This window comes from Apostichopus japonicus, chromosome 21 (genome assembly GCF_037975245.1).
Source record: "Apostichopus japonicus isolate 1M-3 chromosome 21, ASM3797524v1, whole genome shotgun sequence".
Taxonomy (NCBI): Eukaryota; Metazoa; Echinodermata; class Holothuroidea; order Aspidochirotida; family Stichopodidae; genus Apostichopus; species Apostichopus japonicus.
Genome location: NC_092581.1, coordinates 11,769,223 through 11,790,493, shown reverse-complemented (window position 1 = coordinate 11,790,493; position 21,271 = coordinate 11,769,223). Strand labels below are relative to the sequence as shown.

Here is a 21,271-nt window from a genome sequence, read left to right as displayed (position 1 = left end):
AATTGTAAATGAATGGAGCGAATTACATCAAATGGGTAATTAGAAATGGGAGAGGATGTGGTTACACAGGAATGGGTAAAAATGACAGGTTTACCGGGTTGTAAAGTGCAGTTGTGAAAAGAGTGGCAAAGCGAAAGTCAAGTATGTTGACAAACCTGTGGATATTGCGCACGTGGAGGATTTATCACGCAGTTTACAAAAAGTGGATATTTATAAATATAATACATAAAAAGAATGTGGCAAACTAAAATGATACATTTTTCACTTTTAGGGAAGAAAGGAAAAAGAAGAAAGAACTTGTAAATATCAAGGTTGTTAATTTAAACGTCCAAATGCTTCATTCTGAATCGAGCTGGCCTTTACACCAAGAAGTTTAAATAGAAGTGTCATTCTCAATTTTGAAACGATCGATTTTAATTTTACCACAAATGAAATGTATGCACTGATTATTAAATATTGTTTTAGAAACTGATTCCCTCCTCTCCGTGTTTTAAAGTACTCCATTGGCAGTCGCACCAACTAACTGGAGGCAACAGAATATGGTTCAATTAAGGATGAGGGGGGGGGGGAGACTTTTGTGGGACTTGTAACTGTTAAAAGGAAGGGAGGTGTACATAATCAGTATATACTTTCCGACCCTTTTGCGCTTGCTGTGCCACAAATTCCAGTATTTGAATGTTTATTTTTTCTTCAACAAACCGGTTTTCAAAGTTTTCAACAGAATACCACGGGGCATTTTTTAAGTACCAATGGAAAGAGAAACCGTTTCACTCACATAAAATGGAATCTTAAAAAGCGGGCGATTTTTAGGTTGTTACAAAACTAGGTATGTGCCACCCGTGACCCCCCCCCCCCGGCCACTGCCACGATTTCAATGTTCACTTTCGGCTCTCTAGTCTCTCATTAGCCTTACCTAGACTCAACTTGATATCCAAATGACATCTTCCTCATCTATATTGTCCCTCTCCATCACCTCCTCATCATCTTCGGTGCTATTTTCCTTGTAAAACCCTTCCTTTTTACCACTGTTTCTCGTCCTCTTACTGGCCGAGTCGGATGCGTCATCTTCGCTGGCACTATCCTTAGACAAACTTTTCCCTTTATCACCGTTCCTCGTCCTCTGACTGGCTGAGTCAGATGTGTCATCTTCGCTGGCACTATCCTTGGACAAACTTTTCTCGTTATCACCGTTCCTCGTCCTCTGACTGGCCGAATCAGATGTGTCATCTTCGCTGTCATTTTCTGTTCTCTGCCCGCTGTTTCTTTTACTCACAGTTGGCGAGTTGTGCGGCTCGTCATTGTCCGTTCCCAATCGAGCTTGACGCCAGTCATTCCATTTGGAACCCTTGTGCTGGATCCTACTCATTCCTGGGAACAGAATATGTTAAGTGAAAATAACCAAATCTAAACCCACAAATAATAATTTCTGACTCAAATCGAAGAAGTCTCTAAATTCCACCTCAACCTCTTACGGGAAAACTTTATACCGGAGAATGTTAGTGTTAATATGTAATAGACCGGAAAATGTTTCTATACCTATTCTGCTTTCCAAAAAATGTCCACCTTTCAATTATGGTAAACGTCTGAGATGCTCATGTTACACTTAAATGGATCGATCGAGACAAAATCAATTTGCTTGATAACGTTATTAGAACATTACCACAACCACAAATTAATATAACATATACACAGGGGTTCAACAGGTTTGCTTCTCGGGGTATCCCCCTCTCCCCTAATAAAATCAGGGGGAATCCGCACCTTCCCTTACCGACGGACCAGAATATTACAAAAAATCTCAGTGTACAGTTCATTAATATAACAAAATAAATGTGCTGAACAACCTAAACAGTTGAAAATTCTTCATCATTGTTTCAAAAGTTGCTATAATAAAGCGCCATTTTACATCAACGCACCCGTCCATTTAAACAGACTATCTCACAGGGAGGGACCACCCCTCTCACCTTAGATCCATCCTTCGGACGACATATCATTGCAACCACCCCTCAGCCTCGCCCCACCCACTCAGTACAAAAATAGTGGTTGAGTTTGTTTTTGTCATTGCTGTCTTGTCACCATGCTATAGCAACGCTACAAGACACAACGTTGGTTAGCCTACTATTAAAGAAAAGTCACTCTAGATAACAACCATAGGCACATGCACTGGTGTATTCTCGACCCGAGTCCCCTTACTACATTCAGGCTGTATTCGTCTTGCAGAGGTCAAGGATAATGCATTTAATCTTCGCCAAAGACTGAGTGTGTTTTCGAGACATAAAAAGAGACACCGTTGCCTACCTCCTATATTCTTTCTTCTGTTGTCTTTGATTCGTGATGTTTTTGAGGTTGGTATTTCCTTGCCTGTCCCTACTTCTTCCTCATCATTATCATCGTATCTGTCTGATGGAGACCATGGAGGGTCACTTGTAACGGAATCCCTTCTGCTTGTGTCACATGAAGAACTTCCTCCACTTGATTCGTGATCGTTGCTAGACTCCCAGTACCAGTCTGAACTGTCACATGCACTCGAAGACGGAGAGGACCCATCATCGAGTACTAGAGTGACAAAATGAGCGTCTTTAAAGATCTGCTTTATTGGCTCCTAACTATAGCACGCTTTAGCTAGGAAAGTTTTGTGATTACGTAATCGACCAGCCACGGCGGTAAATCGACCACAGGCTCTACCATTAATCTGCATAGCTTCTTAACACCCTTAGGCTCTTTGTGTAAAAACTGTGTGGAAATATGTTCATGTCTACAATGTAGTTAATCATACAGCGTTCACACAAAAGCCCTCATACAAGAAAACAAATGTGGCAGGCGTTGCAGACTACCTGGTAAAAAGAGGTCATTTTTCGACCAAGGCAGGTCGATTACATAATCTCAAGAAACTTTCCCATGATAGCGTGCTATAGTTGGGGTATATACAGCAGACCTTTAAATACTTACGAGACATTATTGGAGAAACCAATCCAACCATCTTAATCGACCTATCAAGGTTTCTCTATTAAGTTTCTACAAGGGCGATAGGGAAACAGTGGTTGGAGCCAGAGAGATTCAATATATCAATATAACTACATTGACCAATGTGCAGGATAGGTCGGTAGCAGTGCTCAAGCATAATGCCTTATAAGCGCACACATACCGCAATTATAAAGTAAGATTGCGCGCGATTTATTATAATTATTATTAATTTTGTTTTCGTGCCGGATTTAAATCGTTCATAGGCCGGATTTGGCGTAGAATTTTGTCAGTTTCCGTTGTAGCGGGATACGATACGATGCTTGTCAGCTAATTTGGCGAAAATGATTCTAGAATCGGTATATATCTTTACACTAGTTCATTATATGAATCCCGTAGGCACTCAGTATGCATATTATCAATCAAAACAGTTATGGTAGCATGAAAGAAGCTTTTCTCCTTTGACAATTTTACCGAAAAACAGTGGTGTGAGGGGGCGGGCTTGGGGGGGGGGGGAGGGTGACTCAGGTAAGACATTCACTCACCTTCCATTCTTACATGCACACTAATAAAAAATGAAGATTATTTACAAGCACAATATTGCGGTTACAGCTGATTATAAACGCAATTCTTTAGTGTAAATATGCCTCTGAATGCACCATTAGACGTCTAAATTATCTGATGCTCCTAGGGAAAACCGCCAAGACCTCACTACATGGAAGTCGGCTTCAATGACCCAAGGGTCCCCCCTCTTGATTCGCCACTGGCCTTTTCAGAAACGTCCAGTACCTACCTAACCCTGTCAGGGGAATTTAGAACCCCCTCCCCACCTTTAAAATCATATAAACGCCACTGCCAAAACATTTACCACGTATTACTGAATATAAGATGACGACAACAATTTGACACTATATGTGCAGGTTATGTAATGAGGTCGATTCGATCATCAATAACTTGTTGCCCATCAATAACTTGTTGCCCAGACATTTTCTACATTTTTCATATTGATGGAGAATTAGCTAATGACCTACGTTATCATGGGTTATTGGTATGGAATGACCTCCAAGATTGATCAAAATTAACTCCAAAATTAGTTTAAAACAGTTTATACTTGATACCTTCCTTGGAGTTTGACTTCCTTTTCCGACTAACTATACCCGACGGTCCTGGTCTCTCCTTTGGTTCCGTTGTACTTGTGTCACTCTCGGTTCTTTGCTCAGAATTTAATAGTCTTTGTTGGGACAAGTGCCTACTTTGATAACATAAATGGAAAAGGTAAATAACATATTTAGATGAATGATGATGATGATGATGATGATGATGATGATGATGATGATGATGATGATGATGATGATGATGATGATGATGGTGATGATGGTGATGATGATGATGATGATGATGATGATGATGATGATGATGATGATGTGATGATGATGATGATGATGGTGATGATGATGATGATGATGATGATGATGATGATGATTATGATGATGATGATGATGATGTGATGATGATGATGATGATGATGATGATGATGATGATGATGATGATGATGATGATGATGATGATGATGATGATGATGATGATGATGATGATGATGATGAAGATGATGATGATGTGAGGTGGGGAAGGGGTAGGGGTAGGGTAGGACGGATGATTGAAAAAAAGAGTCGTGAAGCTATGTAAATTGTGGGACAAGTGCCTACTTTGATAACATAAATGGAAAAGGTAAATAACATATTTAGATGAATGATGATGATGATGATGATGATGATGATGATGATGATGATGATGATGATGATGATGATGATGATGATGATGGTGATGGTGATGATGATGATGATGATGATGATGATGATGATGATGATGATGATGATGATGATGATGATGATGATGATGATGATGTGATGATGATGATGATGATGATGATGATGATGGTGATGATGATGATGATGATGATGATGATGATGATGATGATGATGATGATGATGATGATGATGATGTGATGATGATGATGATGATGATGATGATGATGATGATGATGATGATGATGATGATGATGATGATGATGATGATGATGATGATGATGATGATGATGATGATGATGATGATGAAGATGATGATGATGTGAGGTGGGGAAGGGGTAGGGGTAGGGTAGGACGGATGATTGAAAAAAAGAGTCGTGAAGCTATGTAAATATAAGTCATTTACATATTATGCAAAAATTATAACGTCGGCTATTGCAGAATGTGTGTACACTAGCGGACGACTTCATAGGGTACCCCCTCCCCCCAGAAAAAAAGAAGAAGAAAAGAAAGAAACTGTGTTGTATCTGAACAATAGTGAATCACCTTGAATATATTTATAAATTATGAAGTTTGTTTTAAGAGGATTGGTGCAGAAAATGCAATACAATTAATTCTGCCTTATTTACATACATGATGATGTTTATGCCTGATGTCAAGTTAAGGTGGGCCGGAACGGGCGGGGGGGGGGTGTCGGGGGAATGGATATGAGGTATAGAGCTTATATCAGCCTACCATTTGCCCGTAGTCGATGCTTTATGTTTGGCTGCACTTTTGTAATTTTGAAGGGTTTCTCTGATGCTATCTTCAAAGAAAGCTGATAGCTTAGCGGTTTTGGAATATATCTAAAAGACGAAATTAAGAAAAATCTTTCATAAATCTAAAACATATTTTATCAGAAAAGACAAACAATATGATATTTTGTCTGGCTTAATCTGTCCACCTGTAGCCACAAAACATAATATAGTTCTGGTTATGCAGAAATCAAAAGTTATAGTTATTTGATATCGGATATTATATATCATATCATAGGTCAATATATTTTTGGCATTTTTGATGTACTGAAAGGTTAATTTAAACGCAGTTCATTAAGACGACTGCTGGCTTTTATTCCAAGCAAAACATTAGTAATGAATTAAATGGAAAGTTTCTATCCTGGTCTGTTAAACGTAAGAAATTGTAATAAGAAAAGTTTGGGGCGATAAAGTAGAGAACTGAATTACATATTCATATAGAATATGAATTTCTTGCTTACTAATGTTCATTTAATAATACCATAAGAAATAGAGGGATATCATTTCTTTAAAAAAAATATAACATAAATTGTAATCTTATGTTAGCTATATTTGATGGATTTGGTCAAGTTCGTAGACCTTAACGCCCAAACTGCTTTAAAAACGGCATGATTTTGAAGTCAAAATATTAAGATGATACCAAACTAGACATTATATCTTGAGTGACACTGTGGATATTTACGTACAGCTGGATATGGGCTTCATACCACAGTACAACTGGGTGGGGTGGGAGTGAGTGGGTGGGTGGGAGGGAGGGAGAATGGGAGGAAGGGAGGGAGGGAGGAGGGAAGGCAATGGGATTACTCCAAAAGATTTCTTGATATACATACCTGCGACTTTTTATTGGTATTAAATGCTTTGGAATTGTTAATCATAAGACGAACATCTTTCGTAAATTCTATGGGGTCCTGATAGAATCCTGCATCCAGTTGTTCCCTTACAGACGATAGATCCATGGGCTGATCAACGACTCCCCTGTAATGCTAACCACGAAGAGGAACATTAATAAATCATTATATGATACGGTCACCTGTTTACAGATTATTTGTATTTATATCTCAGATTAAAGGAAACACCTATTGTAAGACGTTTAATTTGAAGTCATATTACTGTGATATCATGAGACGAGTATGATGTGATTTGACGTAATATTATTTGAGGTGATGTACATGAGGTTAAAAAGGATGTAAACGTGACTTGATTTGATATTTGGGATGATGTGACATGATATGATATACTCTGCGATGATGTGATGTGATGATGTATGGTGCCTTAAAATGTGACATGTATTAATAGGTTGGCATGTGCACACTGTAAAGTTATAACTTGATTTGTTTATGTGATATTGTGTGTATAAGGTCTGTGGGGTTTTGTGATGTGATGTGATGTGAGTTAATCTGATGTGTGTTAATGTGAGGTGAGGTACTTTGGGTAAGTGATGAAATGTGACGTGTTGTGATTTCAGGTGGTGTGATATGACACAAGTTTGGGGCGAGCTGTGCGGGAAGGTGAGCTATGAGGAAAGGTAAGGTATAGGGTAAGGAAGGTAAGGTATAGTGTGAGGTGAATGAAGGTAAATTAACTTCAATCTGAAGCTACATGTATCATTGGTTACCGGTAATTCTGATTCATCGACTGGTTCTCGAAAAGGAGTCGAATCTGGATTTGCAAACATGTTTGATAAAATAACTCTGCAGTCATCAATCCAAGCCTTATCATCGTAGGTCCTCATGCTACGCCCGCTATTGGTTGTTAGCATGTTGAAAGATCCCTTAATTTAAGGAAGAAACGAGAATGAATAGTACGACTAGGTTAAAGAGTACCATGGGTTCTATTCAACAAGCCATATTGTAAAAAATATATAAAAACTCTATATAGATTGTCAATTAATTTATCATCATTTATCGTATCCACACTTCCCTTTCCTTCCCTCGCCCCTCTACCTTCCGTTGCCCCCCCCCCCCCCACACCTTATAACTTCCGTTATCTCCCTCTCAACCCCTTCCACACTCAGAATGCAAGTAAACATATAGTGGACAATATGAAGTACGCCTTCTTGTATTTTGCAAACAAAATATGAAAGCTAAAGAGAATAAAAATTGAAATTAGGCTGATCAAAACGACATGGAATAAAAACATTTTTAGACAACGGTGATCCTTGGATTGGTTACGTATGTCTCTATACCTCTCTTTCAACTTTAAACTCACAGAATTGTAATCAAATTCTGCTGAACACTTATTTTCTGACTCGTAGCTGTCTTCACTCTCATCTACCTTCGTATCAGTACCAACCATCGCATTATAAAGTGACACTGCATCGTAACAAGTTAGGTCGCTGGTCATAAAGCAAAGGCAAAAACGAGAAAGAAACATATATTATATGCGCTAACATAAATTTAACGACCATTCCCGTGAGCAGTGGTATGCGAAAATGGGGAGGGGGTCTGCGGGCCTCGTAGCACCACCTCCATGTATCGTCAGTCTATATTTAGCAGAATGCACTATTTGACATCTAAAAGTATGACTTTTTTTGGGGGGGGGGGAGGACCCCCACCAAGACAAGAACGTCGATTTCAGCAAACCCCCAGGGCCATAGGCCCTCCCTGATTAAATCCTTCCTTTGTCTCAGGTCCTTCCATAATGGTTCATGCTCTTGCCTTCATAAGTCGGTAGTTTTGACGTCCTCCACCCACCCCACCCCCACCCCATCCTCCTTTGAAATACCGCGCACGTCACTATTGGTGTGTATTGTCCCTTCATATTGATTGATATATACTTAACCCTTAGTGTGATACGAAGTAGGCCTATAGGCAGTAAATGAATAAGCTAGTCGTTTGCGTAAAACAACTTAGAAAAAAGTTATTCTGTTGATTGAGATTCGAATCTGCTGACAAACCTGTGATATTGTTACTCTATGACCTCAATCAAATAGGAAAACATTAAAGTGTCTTTTCAACGAGCAAGCTGCAAAGCGCCTTCAAAATAATATCCTTTACTATCTCTTGAAATTAGATTAAGTTTGGGTTTTTTTCACCTTCTGAAATCCATCGCTTGATGAGTTTTCATTATAACTTATTTGGGGCAATCGATGTTCAATTACCTGATAACTTCCAGTAAAATGTTAGTTATTTGTTTCGCTTTTTTGCTAAATTGACTGTTCGGTTTATAGTATGCATTCGCATTCAACTCTATCGTCTTGACTTCCCATCGCAAAGCTGAACGCCGTCGATAAAAACGGCAACGCAACCTGTTCCTGATGGTGGTGAGGTCCGTGGGGTACGGCACGATCATGGCGTAGTCGGGGTACGTACTGAGGTCAACAGGTGCGTTAAACATCTGTGCGATTCGGAGAGACATGACTTGGTTGAGGCACTTCAGGATGCGGTCACATTCTTCTCCTTGATCACATTCACCCCATTCCCATCCTTGAGGTTTGTACTGAAGTTCTTTTAGCTCGGCAGGCTTCAAGGAGTTACCTGCTCCTATTGGTTTAGATAAGCCTGGAAATGAAACACAGTGAAACATTAAAGCCAGAAGTGAAAACAAAACTGCATTACGGTTTCGATGACATATATAGTTGGCGTTATCTTTTTTTAGGAATCTGAACATTTTCTTCTTGATTCTTGATTGTTCTAGTTGACATTACAAAACCCTCTATACTCTGATCCAATTCCCGAGAGTAGTTGAATATTTAGCCAGTCAAAAAGGTTACATTCAATCAAACATATCTCGAGATATGGGCATGATATTGGGATAGGTTTTCAACTATAGAAGTGTGAACTGTGTTTCTCTTTCAATTATATATGTTCCACATAGTATGTCACCAGAAAATCCTTTTAAAATGAAACTAGTATATTATTGTATTGTAATGTAACAATCTCAACGGGTGTATAACTCACATCACAACAACAGATATAACGTAACATGCTCAAAAAAATTAGTGGCGGCACCAGATATTCCAAAGTAGGAGGTAAGTGGAGGGGAGAGTAAACATACATTGGAGGGGGGGAGGGGCATTTCGGAAGTGCAAGATTGCACCTGTATAAAGTGCACATCACTTGAAAACACTTCCTACCCTCAACCCTATGCGCTTCATCGGTGAACCAAATTTTAATTTATGAAAATGTTAATTTTTGCAAGGAATTCAAAATTGTGACATCGCTTTGTCATATTCACCACTTTTTCAAGAGAGATATTGATCGATTTTGAGACCCGACTTGGCTGTTTGCGACCAACTGCAGTGATTAGCCTAGGAACGTTTCGAAAAATAAACCAACAAAATAGGCAACTTGCTTCATAATAATTACAATTGTAAACTGATATTGGCTGCTAAGGCAGGGTCTTCAGAAGCTACGACACTTGTTCTTGTTCATCTTTGTAGCGATATTGGAACGCACCAATACATGCCAGAAGAGGAATACCACTTACATTGATCTGGATTGTCTCAGGGCCGTAGTCGAGGTCCATGGGGACGAAGCCCCAAAAAGCCAAAGGGTTCTCAGATATTCCTAGTTCGCTGGCAGCGAGTTTAAAACACAAAATTGGTGAGAGAGAGAGAAATTCAATGTCCATGGAATTTATTTCAAAGCCCTGGTGAGGGTAGATCGATAACAGCAGCTGCAGACATACACTAAACTTACTTTTCTTATCTACCGGCTCCAAGTCCCATGGACTCATTTTATCAGCTTCACCGCTATCCCACCTGAAAAAAAATTAGCAGCAGACAAAATGAAATCCGTCGATTGATTTGGTTCTTTAAGAAACTTTATTCTATTTGTTATTTATAGCTAAACAGTTAGGTTTTGCTCACCCCCACCTTCCCCCCGTTCTCACTTGTCGTTTTGATTCCTGTTGCGTAGTTCTTCCCCCGTTATTATAATACATACTTTTCTAGTGTGCATCACAAGAGCGAGGTCGTGTGTGGGAAGGGAGTGAATTGGAAGCACGATTCATTCTCGGCGTGCCAAATGGCCTGAAATCGGCATTATGTCGAAGTAAAATTGGCATATTTCACTTTCCCCTGACCTCATTGAACAAAAATCTGACGATTTCTCTACAAATTACAGTTTACGATTGTGTTTCCATTAACTAATTTAGCTTACAGAGTCGGTCTTACTCTCATCGGTGGACAATGTCACATGTCGATCCATAACGCTTTCGATTGGATGAAACGTTCATATATATGTGACAGAAATCGACAGAAATATGTGGACTAAAATTGCCATATGACAATTTCTCATGCGGGTTCCAGCTTCCAGCAGGATGTTCCCTGTACGTAGCTAGTTTACAAATATGGTTACTCACAAGTGGCGGGTTCTTTCACCTCTGTTATGCTAACTTTTGTTTAACAATCAGATGTCATCCTTTATAAGTCACGTGACATACCTGGCAGCATAACACCTGAATAAACTATTGGGATGTTCCTTCTCAAAAGGTGTTTTGCTCTCAATGACGCCAAGCCACCATCTATCACGTACCACAGCCCTGAAAAGATCTCCCGGCTTCCACTGCCTTCTTCTAGCAATATCATAATGTTGAGCTAAAACTAAAAAATCTACGACATTTGACATGTCGTGATATCTAAAGAAAACCAGAGAGTAGAAGTACACAATGGTTACGTGACATGTGCAGAACATGTAAATGTAATATTTAATACATATTCATATCTGTGTCTTGATATTTGGCAGCAACAAGGTAAAGGGTCACAGGACATCTGTCACTGCTAACTATACCTACATGGTCGGTACCAAGGTTGCACCTCGCACCCTCCCGACCCGCCCACTCATTTTTCTTGCGTATAGAATGGTATTTCCTGCTGCTGGCGGGGGTGAGTTGGGGGACGCTTAACACTAACTGCTCAAAAATATCGCAAACATGAATTGTTATGATTGCAAAATATAGAACCATTTTGCATCTAATCATCAATCAAATTAAAACAAATTAGATCCTCCTCCATGACCGTGTTCAATAGGTCCACATATTCAGTGAACGCACAACCGCATACTAGAGACTCCTGCTAAAAGGCCGGCATGCCTCAATTTCTCAGTAACCACAATTTAAAAATATCAAACTTGGATTCTGTTGCAGTCACCATCATTTTGAAGAATCTCGTCAAACCTAACCATCATTAAGATGCAAGTTTCTATCATTCCTTTCATTCAAATCTTCACATACACCAAAATCACAGTTTGTCATCAAAAACTGTTGAATAAACTTTACCTGATTAGGAAAACCCCTCCTGTTGGCTTTCTGGTATGTTGGTCTATAAAGGCTAGTCTAAGTCCACACGTTGTTGGCGGACCGATGTGGTACTCCAGGGCGGTTATCTTCATCAACTCCTGGGTCTAAAATGCGTGAATGTGTGTGTTTGGGATGGGGTGGGGTGGTTTTGGGGGAAAAAATTAGATATGATACCATTGCGTACCGACTTATTACTCAAAATCTTTACAGCCTCCCCATTCCCCGCCCCTCCAAAACAAAATGTATTTACAATCCACCCACGTTAACATTATCTATTTAATATTCATACACCTGTTAAGGCCTACCATAAAATATAATACCAGAATAAATGTTCTATTTCTGGTGAGTTGTTTTCGGCTACATATTTACTTCTTTCCTGATCCATTTGCTGAATCATTCATATATACATAATATATTCATATATACTAAACTTTAGTAAATTCTTAATCGGATGACTATTTTGTTTCATATGTAACACACACCCCCACCCCCTTCTTATATTTATTTGTATTGACCAAATGCTATCAAAAATTTATACAATACACTACATAACATGATGCCCGAATTAAATTTTACGATTCTTTGAAAGATAAGAAGAATACATCTTAAACTTATCTTTGACTATTTTATTTATACTTCATTCTGTGATCGACTCAGCATTTATATGCTTACCTCCAGTTTATGATGTTTCCATGGGACTTTAAGTCTGTCTATGGGATACAAATTTTGTTCTTTAACAGCTTCTACGTAAGCCTTGTGACCTTGCCAAAAGTACATAACCTCGTCACCGATCTGGGGTACATAGGGGGACTTCCGTGCGATGGTATCGGTTATCCAGGATGATGGTTTACAGACCTCCCGAAGTTCTGATTTGGACTGTCCATCAGGAAACAACTTTTTAGGAAGGTAACAACCATTAACAAGTAGTTACAAAAGAAAACAAAAAGCAATTGTTACCAGCCTGAGCCTATCGACAGCAAAAAATTAATACATGAGGATGGGGGTGGAGGGAGGGAGAGAAATGGATTTGATCTGGGGAAAGCGGGGGAAAATTTTCCTTGGTACTGGGACCTGTGACTTTGATGTCATAGAGTGATCCTCAATAATTACCAATAAACTAAATTCTCCATGCAATTCGTACCAGCAGTTTAGTGCTTTGCAATAAAGGGAACTTCATTAATTCAAACAAAAAACAAACAATTTTCAACCATAGGAGACATTTTAAGTGACGTTAATAATTTATATTATTTTTTTATTAATTTATTATTATTATTATTGCATTCTGACTGAGGACTTCAACAAAGGGGTTCTATGTCCTCATACTTCATTTCAAAAGAATACCCACGTCCTCAGACGAATTCTTTTGTTCAGGGGTATTGTTAGGTTTAGGGTATGTGGACGCGTCACTTACTGAGTTTTGCTCGGCTTCTGAGTAGTTTGCCCTGATGTGCTGTGTGGTAAATTACTTTGTCCAGCCACTTTCAATGTTGTGTTTGATCATTTCTCGAAAACAAAACTTGGCACGGAAACGTGATTTTAACGATCTGGGACATGTCACACCTCATTTTTGGGGGAATACAGCTACCCTTTAAGCTGCCTAACATTATATATTATATACCTAAAAATATTAAAATATTACTTTTCTTGGAATCATTTTGCAAATCTTCTTTCTACGTGGTGTTTGTATAGGAATTTGCCCTCTTTCTGTTCCCTTCTTTTGAGCTTCTTTGATTTGACGTTTCTTCTTTGTTTTTCGAGTCTTTCTCTTCGGTGACTGGAGTAGAGAAGGACTTTCGTCCGTCCCATCTGAGTTATCACTGGAGTCACTGATTTATATGTAAAAGATTAGACGAAACTTGGGGTAAATCAGGTCACTGATCATCACATACTTACTGAGGCTATCATTCTGACAGTGATCAAATACAGGTCTACGCATACTTGAAATGATTTCTTGATAACCTGTCAACACAAGTTTACATTTTGTGTGAGTAAGGACAATTTAGATAAGAATGAATCTTAGAAATATGGAACTCAGATGGACAAGTTTGAAACCAGAAGAGCAAGAACTCTTCGTGATTCCTTGCCTTATAAGTTTATGTATGGAATCACCTGATTGATAGAGAAGAGCTGAGGCAATGTTGTCCTAAAAACAAGTCCCAGGATATAAATAAAGAGTTCCAGATCAAATTGACCATTGCAAAGGTAATACCCTTCTGAAAATTGATGACAGCAGGGTCATTAGTGGAATATGGAATACATACCTAAACGAACAAAGGTCGAATCTACGTTACAGTTAGTAGAATATAGGAAAACAATTCGTCAAAGCAATTGCGCTCAAAGGTAAAAATAGATTCTGTAAAGAGGTATTAAATCTGTCCGACGTCATATTGTTTCTCCTAATTTCACTATGGCACTTACTACTTAATGTTGTGTGTCCCAGGCTTTCAGCTATTATGTCTGATGATCGACTAATCAACGCTCGCGACTGGTTGCTGTTAACGACCGGAGCTCGTGTATGTCACATTCACCTTTTTTTACCCTGTGATTGGTTACATTTTGTTCAAACGGTGCAGTTTTAATCGTGAACCACCCGCATTTGGCGACGGCCCATCAGGAGGAAATACTACACCTTCAGTTTTCCCGACTGAAGCCGACGCGACTAAAAACCGGCAAAATCTTGACCAATCTACTTAAGTGGTCTTTGTAAGTATTTGTAATTATCTAAAGTATTTGTATAGTATTAGTAGTATCTAAAGTATTATCTAAAGTATTTGTAATTCTTTGACAGATATCTCTAATTCATGACATTTAAGAAATCTCTAATTCTATTAACAGATATCTTTAAAATAATTAGAGATATCTACAATCTACGTAAGAGAATTACATATATCTTCAATTTGTTAATATAAAGTAAAATGGATTGCCATATGTAAGGGAATAAGGTTAGCTGTATAGTCTTCATGATGCTTTAGAAATCTAGATCACGACGTTTGCGTCGATTCGGGTGTCGTTCATTCGGAGCAGTGTATTTACAGCAGGCCTATATTCGTCCTAAAGGAAGTAATAGTTAATACTTCCCCGCCATTTAGGTTACCTTGCACAAAGTTTCCTTGGATGCGGCTGGTAGTTGTCTGCTGTTTTACTCTGTGATTGAACAGACACGGAGCTACTTGGCCGCGGCTGGTAGTTGTCTGCTGTTATACTCTGTGATAGAACAGACACGGAGCTACTTGGCCGCGGCTGGTAGTTGTCTGCTGTTATACTCTGTGATAGAACAGACACGGAGCTACTTGGCCGCGGCTGGTAGTTGTCTGCTGTTATACTCTGTGATAGAACAGACACGGAGCTACTTGGCCGATTGCCATTTCGTTTTCTCCTTCTAGGCATTTCGGTTCTTTCTTTACACCATTTCAGTAAAAGAGATCAACACGGCTAATCCTCAACGAAATAAAACTATATTCAGGGGATATTATCTGTAACTCTTCCAATTGCGAGCATGCGATGTGTACAGTAATTGAATGTAAACTACAACAGCTTGCAACTGTAAGGAACTTTGATTTGTTGACTAGGTTATTTCGGAATTGGGATTTTCCATTAATGAACTACGTCCAAGTACTATCGGGTGCAGTGGGTCAAGGAGCTAATCGAAGGATGGCTCAGTTCGCAGGACGGTGCCGTGCATTGGACTGTACATATAAAGTACAAAGTGTATGTATACTCATACAAGTAAACTCATCGATAAGAAATTGATGCGCAAAAAGCACTGTAGCCTTGTATTCTAAATGTATTTGAAGTACATTAAATAACGTGCACGTAAGATTGTTAGTGAAAATGTAGCATATTTCAGTTGATTACTTGACCAATTAAACTTCACTCTAATTGTTAAGAGGGAAAGAAATCACATCGACCGGTATTACTTCAATTTCTAACTGTGGGAAGATAACGCAGGCTATATTTGTTGTCATTGACGTTTAATATTTTTCCAAAGTTTCATATGATGAGTTGGGTTTTGTTTCACACTTACCAAGATCTTTACCTGTAGAATTGGCCCATATTCAACCTTTGTTTTATAGTTTAACTAACAAATATCTTTTATAGTTTGACTACAAAATACTTAATTAATAGCTCATTCAATTTCTAACTGTGGCAAGATAACGCAGGCTATATTTGTTGTCATTGACGTTTAATACTTTCCCAAAGTTTCATATGATGAGGTTTTTTGAGGTTTTGTTTGTTTCATACTTACCAAGATCTTTACCTGTTGAATTGGCCCATATTCAACCTTTGTTTTATAGTTTGACTAACAAATATCTTTTATAGTTTTACTACAAAATATGTAGAAATATAAGATGTTATAAACTAAGCGTAGAAAGCTGTGAGACATACAGATATGCAAAGTCTGACGTGTTATGTTTAGCCTATATGTTTTACTTACTTGCTAAAGGCAGAATACTGAGAAGACTGGAAAGATCGCCTTGGAAACACCCTCATGGAAGAAGTTTGCCCTAATCCTGAATAGAAAAGTAACATCAAATAGTATGGAAGAAGAAACTATTGAATATATGTTGTATGGAACTTTGAAATGAATGTACACATATATAATCTAAGAAAACTACTGAGATGTAGGAACATGAGCTGTACATCTTGCTCTCCATTCCACTATTGACAATGGGAGAGGGAGGAGTTATTCCCCATCACTTCTTTTTCTAACAAAGGATACTGCCAGGGCCGTCTTAACGCATGGGCCTACTGGGCCCTGGCCCAGGGCCCCGCAATGTCAGGGCCCCGCAATCGTAGTAACCCCATGACTTAATCTGGGAGGAAAACTTATTGAATTGGCCATTATGCCTGATTGAATTCGATACTTGACAACTTGTGACGAGAGTTGGTGAAACACTTGAGAGTTTGACATTAAACATTCGAATCTGAGTTGGCAACCTTGGAATATACAATGCCTCGACGGCTTACAACACCTCAAAACACCTCAAAAAGATTGACTTTCAGCCAATCATACAACAGTTTACGATCAAGAAATGCCGCAAGTTCCGTTAGTTCCCCCAATTGAAAGACCCAACAGAAGGGTGTTACAAATGGCGAGTCCAGTATTGTTAGGGAAGGGATGGAGGGCAACTGGAAGATTACTCTTCTATAATGTATTTCAGCTTTTAGATATATCACGTATGTTATTCAGCTAAAGTTTTATGCTTTATGTGCGACATAGGGAGGGGTGGTAAATGCAGGCATGTATATGCTTGAGCGCTTGACAAGGATGTCAATTTTTCACGCAACTTTTTTCGAACTCACTTGATTGAGGGGCCCCGCTCCATTGCCGGGCCCAGGGCCCGGTGATCTCTTAAGACGGCCCTGGCCATACTGCTGTTTGGTGTTGCTGAACATTCAGCTTGCGGCATTTGAATTTGCAACATATAGTGCCTTGGAGTCAAACTAATGAAACTTTTCATATATAAAAGCAAAAGTTAATATAGTAAAAAACGGCGAACCTATGTACCAACAGTAGATGGGATGGGATGTGATATTTCCATCCTTGATAATACACGGAATGTAGAATTAGTGGTGAGTGGATCTCTAACCACGCCAGATATGTATTGTGACCATAAGTACTGAGATAGAGCACAAGTTTTTTTCACAGATATAGACATAAAGGAAGATTTTGTGTCTGTAAGCATATCATATGATTTACTATTGGTTGCCAAAAATCAGAAGTATGAACGGGTGAGTCGTGAGGTTCGAGTTATGACATTATCATGTTGATCAGATGGCAGGTAAGCACATGTCTGGCTGATTTGTTAATATAGTAGCATTCGGTTCACATGTAGCAAAATATGCCAACATTCCCGTTCATGGGACCGACATGAAGGGTTTGGTAGAGGGGTGGGGGTTGTGTGAGACAAGATAGGACTACACATTTACATACTACATATCAATATGTTGGTTCAACGACAAGGATCAATAGAGGTCAAAATTGTTAAACCCGATTTAAATAAGACAGCTCTAGAAAAGTATAACTTCACGAGAGGCCATCACATTAATACGCCGGTTCACCGAAGTATTGTTATAGTTTATAATTAAATATTTTTCTTCTCACTGTCCTATTTTTTCGGGGTGATGCATCCTCTTACGTTTACCCATTCTACTCATCTTGGTCAGATGAACATATGAACAATAACATCCAGAATCGAGAGCCAGGTCTCCCCTCCTATCCCCGCTAAATTATGTCACCGAGATCCCTTTTCTATAAATGAAATACCAGTCCACTGAAATTATTCAAGGGAGACCTGGACACGGGATCCCTAGACCACAAATGTGCCATACCACCCATGAGCGTTATGAACCCTGGTGTGCCTTGAGCCCTAGCACGATTTACGTATACACGTCTGGCAAGGAATGAGTCTTTCATCACCCTCTGCCGTACCAGTCATCACAGTTGATAAAACAACGTTCGAAAAAAGACTATAGAGAGTGGTGTCTCAAAGGGAAAAAGACATTTGTAACTTAGCTTTAGTTGGACTCGTGTTACCAGACCACTGCTTTACCTCTGAGCTATCTGATTAGTCACTCCTCATAGATTTTCAATTTATCTTGAAGGTTTGACAAAATCTATTCATTGCACTATAAATTCTCCTTCCAATCACTCATCCTCATATCACAATGGATTAGATTAACTTAAATGTACAATAACCTGACCCTGTTTTTCATTATATCGCAACAAACAGAAAGAGAATGAAAGTTGTTTTTTTTTTCAATTGGCTTACGTTACAATGTAATTGACGACTTCAAGGCAAACAGAACAACAATACAGGATTTTGTAAAGCTACAATATATGTATTACATTGCAGCACGCAGGACAATAATACAGGATTCCGTAAAAGACATTCATGTTCAAAAGGCAGCTTTAGCTTACGTTTTAAAATATTTCTAGTACTTTTAATGTACTTGTAAGACAGTGATATCAAAAGGGAAAGAAAATATAAAAGCAACTTAGGTATATTTATTAGTACCACACACCCTTATGGCTTGGAGAGAATGGTAAAAAACGTAAGCTAAAGGTGGAATGTTTTTGCGGTAATAAAACATTTTTGGAAATGACGACGAAGACAGGAATTTCCGTCATTGGCGTTTTACTGCTATATTTACACTAACACTACGGCATATAGCAATGCCCTGTATCACTGTTTTCAGAATGAATCCTATATGTTACCATGTAAACAAGCTCGTATGTGAGCATGGACAAGCAGTGAGCAAGGTCAGATGCTAACAACCTTGGCAACATTAATCAATACATTAAAGGATAAATGAGCTTGACTACCATGCTAATGGTCATACAGCCTCAGGCAACTCTACACATGTTGCCACTCAGTAAAAGGTAATTTCTTACAAACATTACTACTGAGAAACCAATACATTGAAGACACATTTCTTACACTAATTTCCCTAGATTATTAAGAAAGGATCATTTTATGGCATAGCCATAAGTTAACTAGCATTGATTATATCTACATCGAGGGGTGCCACTTATATATACGGATACTATGTTTGCCAAAACGGGAAGGAGGAAAGCGAGGGGAGAGGGGGGAGGGGTCGGTATATATCACTAACACATTGATCAATGATGGGCAACATTTAACAAAAGCCTAATGTGCCTGGTTGATGTTTTAAACAAAATTTAGTATCACATATTTTTTAAATTAAATTTGAACCATAAACTTTGTCCCATAAATTTAATCTATATTTTGTTCCACATTCAATGGTTTTAGTAATCATAATACTTTTATCAAGACCACAATGTACTCGTTTGATAAGTTGCTCTATCAATTAGCTTTGTGTACGGTCCCTTAAGTGTTATATTTTATTCTTCTTTCTGACGTTTGCAGAGGATTTCTCTTCCCTGGAAGACCTCTAACAATTCTATTGAGTGAATACCTCTTCCATGGCTGCCCTCAGACGTTTTAACCCGGTCCATGAATTGATGCTATGTTAACATTTTGCTTTATCTTTTTAATCAAAATGAAACATTTTGAATACCCCGAGCATATCAGAAATACCTAAAGAGTGCATGAATATGATATATAGTTCAACACCTATCCGCAGCTACCAAATCACACATCGCACAGCAAATGTGTTCATTAGAAGTCCTATTCCCCTTCCGATGAAATCATTTCAATAGCATCATCTGTATAGCGGTATTGCTCCTCCGTGTTTCGATCTTCGTAGCTGGAATCTTTGCTTGATAAAACGTACTCGTACTCATCGTCACTCTCGTCTGACACGTGATCACCACGTCCATATATCAGTGGAACGCCGTTGATTACTGCAGTAATACCAAATTCAATAAACGCGCACCATTAATTAACAAACACTACGCGACCATCATTATCATCATCATCATCATACGTGTCAGAGAGACATGGGGCACCGAGAGCCAGCTCTTACCAACCAGCCCCTCTCCGGTAAATTATGTCACCGAGCTCCTTTCGTGAAGTATTCATTTTCCTCAATGGATTGCGAAAATGAAAATTCTTCTCTATCCCATAGTTCCTCAAGCCCGGTAATGCATCTGACCGTCTCCGGAACAGTGCCCCCTGCTCTATCCCCACCCACCCCGTCAGTCATGCAGATAGGGATTGAATGCGTCAGTCAATGATCTCTTGAGTACGGGAAAGAAACAAGGCGAATAACATCCCCTGTACAGAGGCCCAGCTAACAGGGGAAATACACGACCATCAACCTTACAGTTTTCAATCCTAAATGCTTCAGAGAAGAGAAATAACATAGCATACGATACCTCGTTTGGGGCTTGACCTGCTTGGGATTCTAGATGTACCGGATGTCCCTGGTTTGTCTCGCTCATGAATTGCATCACTTATACAAGTCACGTCGGTATTCGATTTCCTTGGTGGAGGCAGCTGCTTGCTAAGAAAGTATAGAGAGGGTAAACGAAGTGATAAAAAGTGAAAGAAAAGGACAAGTAAAACTATGTCAATATTTTGAGGTATAACGTTATGTACGGTATCTAACGGTAAAATATATAGCGAATGTGTAAAGACCAAGAACAACAAACGTGTAACAACATGACGTTTCTCCGATAACTAAAACTGATTATGATGTGACTGGTAGAGCCTATTCTTTTGTTTTAATTGTTTCCTCGGGCCTTTTCTTTCTTCTTTGAGATAATGATGTGTATGCTCTCTTTCAAATGTTAGTATTGCTGTAAGGGGAAAGCTTGTTTTAAATTTTGGTGACCAAAAAACAAGTTTCATTTAATGCTTTCCATTATTTCCTGTGGCTTGCGTTAAACTTTTAAAGTAACCATTTTCACTATTTTAAATCAAATATACAAAGTATGTCTATACACAAGGGCGTAGGAACCGGGGGGCTGGGGGGCGCCAGCCCCCCGGTGAAAAATGTGGAGGGGCGGAAGTATCATTCCGCCCCCCCGCTTCGCAAGTCAGAAAA

At 38.9% G+C, this 21,271-nt stretch overlaps 1 protein-coding gene across 4 annotated transcripts in view; it reads right to left on the bottom strand.

Annotated features, from left to right (window-relative positions):
• The window catches only part of LOC139962803 (uncharacterized), a 34,028-nt gene that overhangs the window by 5,701 nt on the left and 7,056 nt on the right, over window positions 1–21,271 (bottom strand). For 2 of the 4 annotated variants that reach the window (XM_071963143.1, XM_071963146.1), the window contains exons 9-23: window positions 20,601–20,728; window positions 16,233–16,308; window positions 13,437–13,623; window positions 12,470–12,691; window positions 11,777–11,901; window positions 10,943–11,137; window positions 10,198–10,259; window positions 8,658–9,057; window positions 7,766–7,892; window positions 7,173–7,328; window positions 6,388–6,540; window positions 5,499–5,608; window positions 4,077–4,210; window positions 2,296–2,553; window positions 161–1,368 (exon numbers count right to left, since the gene is read on the bottom strand). In XM_071963143.1, coding sequence (XP_071819244.1) covers window positions 920–1,368; window positions 2,296–2,553; window positions 4,077–4,210; window positions 5,499–5,608; window positions 6,388–6,540; window positions 7,173–7,328; window positions 7,766–7,892; window positions 8,658–9,057; window positions 10,198–10,259; window positions 10,943–11,137; window positions 11,777–11,901; window positions 12,470–12,691; window positions 13,437–13,623; window positions 16,233–16,308; window positions 20,601–20,728 — 2,782 coding nt within the window. In that variant the 3' untranslated portion in view covers window positions 161–919. Of the gene's footprint in view, window positions 1–160; window positions 1,369–2,295; window positions 2,554–4,076; window positions 4,211–5,498; window positions 5,609–6,387; window positions 6,541–7,172; window positions 7,329–7,765; window positions 7,893–8,657; window positions 9,058–10,197; window positions 10,260–10,942; window positions 11,138–11,776; window positions 11,902–12,469; window positions 12,692–13,436; window positions 13,624–16,232; window positions 16,309–20,600; window positions 20,729–21,271 lie in introns of those variants that run through there. The other 2 variants (XM_071963144.1, XM_071963145.1) reach the window with 2 other exon arrangements.